This window comes from Cenococcum geophilum (assembly GCF_001692895.1).
Source record: "Cenococcum geophilum 1.58 unplaced genomic scaffold K441scaffold_38, whole genome shotgun sequence".
NCBI classification, from domain to species: Eukaryota; Fungi; Ascomycota; class Dothideomycetes; order Gloniales; family Gloniaceae; genus Cenococcum; species Cenococcum geophilum.
This window is the reverse complement of record NW_027137596.1, coordinates 1,373,430-1,381,648: the sequence shown is the minus strand read 5'-3', so window position 1 is coordinate 1,381,648 and position 8,219 is coordinate 1,373,430. Positions and strand designations below refer to the sequence as shown.

Genomic DNA, 8,219 nt, shown 5'->3' with positions numbered 1-8,219 from the left:
TCAATAGCCTAGCGCGTGCGTCGCTTATAGTCATAGTTAGCGTTATTAACCTTAAATCGGTTCTTAACTGCGGCAATCTACTGGTTAAAATACTATTAAGTAGTACCGCCAATATTAGGTAGTGACTTCTTAACCAGGGCGTTAAGATTTAATCGGCGTATACGTTCGCTATATAACTCGTGCTCTTTACTAGAAAGGCGACGGGAGGGCTTTATTAAATTAATAATGCTTTATAAGTTGGCTATTTTCTTAGCTAGCTTATCTAGCTCCTTTATATTAGCGGTATTAGGTAAGACGCTAGTAACCTTACTAAGCTTCTATTAAGCCTAGGTATATAAGTTAAACTAGTTTTTAGCGTTCGTAGATATCTAATCGTTTTGGGATTTGGAGAATGGCTCAGATACTCCTAATATGCTTTTAGCAGTTTCGTCTACACTAGATCCTAAGGCGTTCTATAGTTGCATTGCTAGCGTATTACCGTCGGGTATAGGCGTCAGTTTTCTTTTCGGAGGCATTATAGAAAAATTAAACCGGCTATCCTCCTAAGGGGATTAGTAAGGATTTAAATGTAAGGTAAGAATATAGATAGGGAGTCTAATAATAGAATAATGGGTATATTGTATAGACAGAGACGAATCCTTAAGGGAAAAGGAGGAGTCTATATACGAGGTAGGAAGGGTTTTCCCTAGGCATGTATAAAGCACGTACCTTACGGGCGAGTCACCCCTAGGTTACCCTAGGGTCGCCTATACCTTGCGGCTATATAACTATCTACTCAGGTTTTACCTAATAAAATTTTATTAAATTTTAATATAACTCCTAGAATCTTGTTGTTGGAGAAGACGCAGCCGGATTTGGAGGTTCCTACCCCCCGTTTTAGGAGGTAGTTTCTCCTCGCTTAGACCCATATCTGTCGCCGCTTTTACAACGTGCTAAGCATGCCAAGGGCGGCAGGGTCTCCCTTACTAAACTTAGAAGCGCTGCAGCCCTGCAACGCACCTCTTAAAGCCCTAAACGTCCCTCGGCGACTATTTAAGAAGCTATAGACCGCCGCCTACCTAATCCTGTCTCCACCTTCGCCCTCATCCTCCGCTAAAAGCACTACCCTCACATAACAAAAACTCCTTTTTATACTACGCTCTTTTAACCCTTTTCCCACAGTAGTTACGTATATATTTTCCCCTGCTATTATATCATTCACCCCTAATACTTAATTTCTAGGTTTCTACTTACGGGGTTTTTTTGCCCTGTCCTATTCTTAAGAACGCCTATCTCCCGTAGAGCCTTTTTTAGCATTCTTATTTGCTCTTAAGCTAGGTAACTAGCAGCTGCTAAAGCACACTAAGACACCACGCGTTTAACTACTATGCCCTCTTAAAGCAAGAAATGGCAAAATATAGATTTAGCCTCTAGCTTAGACTTGGAACTAGGCAAGCCGTCTTATTCTAAGCTAGCTTCGGACTTAGATTTAAGCTCTAACTCTAGAGCTAGGGAAGACGCCGATTCTAAGGGGGAATATTTACGGCAGAGGATTGCGTATTATAAGGACTAAGGAAGAGCGAAGTTAAAATAAAAGCCCTAGTTTACTTCTCTTATTAAGTATAAGTTCCAGAACTAGGAAAAGTTCGTTTATATTTAAACTAAGATTTACCTTATAATACTAATGATTTGTATTTAAGTTCTGCCTAAAAGTTAAGTCTAACCCAACTAAGGCCCTTTATTAGTATACAGCCGATATATTTAAAACATACCTCAAATAGCGCGTGAAGAATTCTTAAATTAAGAAGGAAAGCGCGATTAAGGCGTACTAAAGACAAATACTGTGTAAATTTATAGATATAGCAGGCCATAGTATAAATAATAGCGCAGAACTTAATATACAAGATATAGGGCAATCTTTAATTTTTTAAAAAAAAAACTTAGCTAATTTGTTATAGTGGATTCTAACCTACTTAACGCTAATATATAAGCTAGATACGTTGGAGAAAGAAAAGAATATAATATATATACAGGACTTGTATATAATTATTAATACCTATTAGATAATGGACGCGAAGCCTTACTATAGTTGTTTTTGAGTATAAATGGGAGCAATCCTCCTCCTCTTTAGTGCCACAGCAATAAGACCCTAAGCTCTTATTAAAAGTTTAAGCGTAAGAGGCTCTAATAAAGCGCTTTTATATAAATATATTATAATCCTAAAAGTTTATAATGCGAAAAACTTTAATTAAACCATAACTGTTGCCCTTGTAAGTCTCGTGCATATTAAGAATTCTAAAGGCATAGGTAGACGGTATATAGCGACGCCGATTAAAGACGGCGCGAATAACGCTAATAGCCCTATAGTAAGAGGTTTATTTTCCATTTTAAAAGTATCCCAGCTTTTTATATCCTATCCTATTTTATAAGCCTTACCATCGCAAATAATGCATTTTAACGCCATTATACTTCGCTAGAAGAGATTTTTAGACTTAAAATCCTAGCGAATAAAGAGAGTCTTAAAGTAAAGTTTAAGAAGGAAATAGAGAAACGACCCATCTTTTAAGATATTAAGATAATGGCTAGTTATAGGGGAGTGTTAAATACCAAAGCATTCCCTTACCAGAAATGCCGCGATTACTATATATGGTTAGGCTAAGTGGCCGGGTTTAAATAATCGCTTAAACTTTACTAGCTGCGATAAGTGTCCGGAAGGAAATTAAATAGTAAGTGTCTAATTTAACATAAGCGCATCTATTAACTAAGCTTTCTAGGCGCCCTTACTCTAGAAGAGCGAAATTAGATAATAGGTTATTACGGCGATACCTACTAACGGTTTTATTTACCTAATTTAATTAAGCGCGATTTCTAGTTAATCTACTTCGGGACTCTATTGCAGGACGACCTTATCTAATATACCGCACGGATAGGGATCTTAAGGGATAAGCGGGCCCCTATAGGTCTAACCGACGAGTAAAAGCTTAAATTCTAGTTAGAACTTAACCAATACCCTAATATTCTATAGCTTTATAAGAAACAAGAGCGATATAAGCGAAAGATTAGGAGCCGGGGATATTACCCTATTACTGCCGCGAAGGGAACGAAACTATATAACCGTTACAACGAAGCTAGACGTAAACTTAATAGTGTTATAAACGTCCTGCGTAAACAAAAAGAGGACTAGGTTATTCTTAATTTTTATAACGCCATTAACAATTACAATATTAAAAAATAGCTCAGTGGTAGCGTTAGGACGGATATTTCTACCTATTTAGCTATATAGTATAAATTTCGCGAATGTACTGCTATTGCTAAACTGCTATCTTAGCCGCTAAATAAGCTTAAAGAAGGGCACGCTATAAAACTCCGTATAAAGTTTATCTATAATCTTGTTAAGTATTATAATTAATAAAAAAGCTAGTAGAATAGGATCCTAAGCAAGGCTATTAGATTTTAACTTGGGTCTAAAGTAGACTAAAATATAATAGGCGTAAAAAGAGGTGCAAGTAACACTAATACTAGTACCCATTAATAGGTAAAGCGGTAGAAAGAATAGATTAGCTTAGACTTGCCTTTCTAAAAAAACCTAGATAAGACGCGGAGCGCGGTCCTAATTAAGAAAGAGGGTGTTAAGATAATACAGCCGCCGTATCCTATAACGTTTACTAATCTTATTTGCCTTATCTATATCAGCAATAACTAACTCTTAACGCTAGGGCAGACCTGCCTATTTACGAAGAAGGATACACTATAGAAGCATCTCAATAATTACGTTACAGAAGGAGTATTTAGGTAGGGGTTCTACTATAAGCATCCTTATTGTTTAGAGTGGATTAAAGGACTTAAGCATTTTAAAAATCACGTAGCCCTTATATATAGTATATAGCATCTAATTAAGAGGCACTACTAGGTAAGTCGCCTTACTTATGCGAGAATCCTATGCTAACCCTCTAGTACTAATAGAAAGGCATATAACTAGTAAACTTAGAACTATATATTTCTTATACATAGGACCTTTTCCTAGTTATTACGCGCTTATCTTATTATTCTTTATCGCTTTTTATTTTATTTTATTATATTAGTCTATTATTATCTAATCCTATTTTAGTATTTAATAGAATAGATAGAGATCTTATGGAGCTAATATACCTTAACCAGCGGATCGATCTTATCCGAAATTTTATATAGTTATACTTATATTAAGAGGCTTGGCGACAGAATACGCCTCCTAATACGTTAAAAGGGATCGCCATAAAGTATATAACGTTTATTACTTATATAGTTATATTATAGAAGGAATAAAGTAAAGTGGAATAAAATAGATGCGATTAATATATTAATATCTGGCTTATACTGCACTATCTTATAAGCTACGTATTAGTTAGGGATTAGCTAAGATTATTATAGTAATATAATCCCCTTTTTATTTCATTCTATTTTATTCTATCTTTTCTTATTAGCCTTCTAAATGCAAGCTATATAGTAAACTCATAGCTAAGGTGCGCATATAGACAATATGCCTCGTTTCGCTGCTATATATCCTATAGTACCTATCTTATATACTACATAAATAATATAAATTAGCGATTAGTATATAAGCTATAAGACGCGTTATAGACGAAATGGCATATGCCCTATAACTTAACTCCCTCCTATTTATCAATATAAGATATATATCTAACTCCTACGTATAACTAGGACCAGAACTAGGCCCTAGTATATAGCCCCATACTTTAAGCCTATTACTTAGCTTAAAGTTAGGAGGATATTAGTATAATCTAGTACTCTAATACTTGCTAGCTTAGCTATCCGAACGCCTCTATACCTATAATAGCCTACTAATGAATTTTTTATAGGCAATTAGCGTTTCATTCTCGTTTTTTAGGTTATTTAAAGCCTCTAATTTTAGACCTATATATACTTTCGTACGAATCTCTTTACTCTTTAATATTTTTAGTCTTTTAATTTATCCGAGTTAAGGTTAAGGATACGGTATACAGTTTAATTAAAGATAGTTATATATTTAGCTCTAAGAATACTCCCCTAGCGTTTCTAATATCTATAAAATTATATCCCTAGTAATATGTTCTATATATAATATATAAAACAATTACCAGCCTTTATATATAAGTTTTTATAGCTTTATATATTATAGCTAATCTAGCTTCTAACGCTAAAATAAAGTAAAATTAGTAATAACTAAAAGAAGGAATTTAAGAAATAACGTAATATTATTTACTCTTATTTTAAAGACTATAGGTTAATAACGGATAATAAAGAAGATAAGGCTTTTTAAAACCTTATTAATTACTATAACGCTTATAACGATTTAGAGAAAGTTTAATATTTAAAGGAGATACTGCTTAACCTTATTGGGGTAGAGACCTAATAAGAGATGTTTACTAAGAAAATATTATAGGAAGGATAGGAGACATTAAGATATAGAATTTAGATATACTGCAGGCCTTAAGAAGCTCCTAGATATAACTTAATAATAGTATAGCGGTACTTAATAGATTATCTCCCCCGTTATAGCTAAATGTGCAATATAACTTTTATTTAATTTATTTAAAGGGGCATTATCGCCAGGTATACCGTGATATTATTACTTTAAATACTTATTTTCTATAGCCGGAAAACCCTCCTTTAAAGAGCGACTAAAACCTACCCCTTACTAATTTATTTTAGTAGGCGGAACGCCTAGGTGCCAAAACTGGCCCCTAACTATTAGTACTAACAGCGGGCCTAAAAATAGGTCCTATAGGCGCTGGTTTTTTTTTACTAGGTAGTAAGGGATAATAGTACGGGAGAATCTAACTCTATAAGCCGTAAGGGCTAAATCGCTTAAACGTTAAAAGGGAAGAAAAACGCCTAATTAGGTATTAGTAAATTAGTATATAGGCATACATAATAGCGAGCTAAGGTAAAACTGGAAAACTTTAATTAGGGATTGCTCTAAAGCGGACTAATCTAAAGCATAGCGCCCTCTAAATGTATAGCTAGGATCTTAACGGATTTAGCGGCTGCGGCTTAGGTCTTATAAGCTAGAAGGTTATAGAAGCTAGGGGATTCTATAAGTTAGGTAGTTATATAAATAGGGTAGTCTAACCTAGCGCCCTTTAATTAATACCTAGCGTGTAAATAGGGTATTAATAGGTTTAATAACTTCGTGGTTTTAATCCTGCGAGCTAGATACTCGTGCGAGCTAGGCGATCCTATAAGCTAGGTAATTATACGAGCTAGGTAATTATACAAGCTGGGCGATCGTGCGAGCTAGGCGATCGTGCGAACTGGGTAATCGTGCGAGTGGGGTAATCGTGCGAGCATGGTGCTTGTGGGAGCTGGGCAATCCTGCGAGCTAGGTGGTCGTGCGAGCTAGGTGATCGTGCGAGCCGGGCGATCGTGTGAGCTGGGCGATCGTGCGAGCCGGGCGATTGTGCGAGCTAGGCGATCGTGTAAGCTGGGCGATTGTATAAGCTGGGCGATCGTGTAAGCTAGGCGATCGTGTGAGCTGGGCGATCGTGTAAGCTGGGCGATCGTGTGAGCTAGGCGATCGTGTAAGCTGGGTGATCGTATAAGCTGGGCAATTGTATAAGCTAGGCGATCGTGTAAGCTGGGCGATTGTATAAGCTAGGCAATTGTGTAAGCGGGGCGATCGTATAAGTGGGGCGATCATGTAAGCGGGGTGATTGTGCGAGTAGGGTAATTGTGTAAGCAGGGTAATCTAACCTAGCGCCCTCTATTAACGCCTAGCTTATAAATAATAAAAAGCAAATATTAGGAAAATATTAAAACTATAAAAAAAGGAAATATATAAGTCCTAAATCTAGAAATATAAAAGAAGTTCCTACATAAAGACTCCTATAAACTTTATAACGACTTAAAGCCCCCTTATATATACTTAGAGAAATTTATACATAAACAGCCCTATAAGCGAAGCTATAAGTCTAAGCCCCCTCGCGTAACCTAACTACCCCTCCCCACCACACCGGAATAGATAAACAATCGCTATATATAATAAGTAGAGAAATAATTTAAATAAAAAGAAAGCACTATAAAATAGCATATTTATATCCTTAAGGTATAAATCTATAAGTACCTTAGTCTTAAATATAACTAATACTTACTAAGGTGGCATACGTCCTAGGTCCATAAAAAAATTAAAAAATCCTAGGTCGTTAGCGTAGATTTACCTTTTATTACCGCTTTTAAGGTAGTAAATAAATTCATCTAAGTAAAAGCATAGATTATCGCGAATACTTTATAGCTCGCTATAAGTTAAGCGGGTAGAGACTTTAGTAGAAATAGTGAAATATTGTTTTATTTCGCAATAGGCTAAACAAAAAGAAGCTAAAGTTTTAACCCTTTTACCAGCTTTTATTAGAAATCTTCTTTATATTTATATCCTATACTTATAGATTTAAGACTATAAAGCTAAGGCCACTATATCCAACCGTCGCCTATATAGCCTTATCGCTTAATATCTCTTTATTACTATCTACCCCTATTTCTTAATCCTTAGTATTAAAGTCATTATTATATATTATTTTTGCGTCCTATTCTTTATTCTCATTACTTAAGTCACTTTCCCAACCAGTCCACGCCTCTACGTTACCGTTATTATATTTAAAGTCGGTTTCTCCATCTATAAATACCCACTCACTAGCTAGCAATTTAGGGATAGTATACTTATAGGTACTTAGGGGTTACGGGATACTATTTAAGGAGTTATAGTTAATGCTATTAGAATATAGAATAAGTCTATAGACCTCTAAGTATTAAATACTTAGCGCCTTAAATAAAAGATCTCCCCTAACGTAAGGCAGATTAATAGGAGTTAGTATACCACCTATATAAGGCAGAGCGCTTATAAAGGGCTTAGCTAAAATACCAATTAAACCACTCTAAAGGCACTAATACCTCCTTTGCCATAAATAGGGGGTTAATATATAAGATTAACTGGCTAGGATAAGTCTACTACTTAGGCAGTATCTTGCCCCGGGAAGGATAGGCGTTAGAAGTGGATTATATATACTATTCCTGCTAAGGGAGGCGTTATTAGGGGTTATTGTTAACTTCCAATTCTAATTTATAACTTTATACAAATATCTCTAAACCCTGCTAAGGTATACGGCGTCCGTTAGGGATCGTTAGCTATTTAAATTTAGTAATAGCTTAGCTAATAGCTACTCCAAATAATGCTTTACTTATAGATCACTTTAGGCACCTATAGTTTCGGG

General features: G+C 35.4%; 1 protein-coding gene across 1 annotated transcript; it reads left to right on the top strand.

Moving 5' to 3' along the window:
- Nucleotides 1-3,004: 3,004 nt before the first annotated feature.
- On the top strand, nt 3,005-3,163 carry K441DRAFT_574573 (uncharacterized protein; the record flags this gene model as incomplete). The annotated part of the gene is made up of 1 exon (XM_067644102.1): nt 3,005-3,163. A coding segment is annotated over one exon (159 nt), but the record flags the coding sequence as incomplete, so codon positions are not given.
- Nucleotides 3,164-8,219: the final 5,056 nt, after the last annotated feature.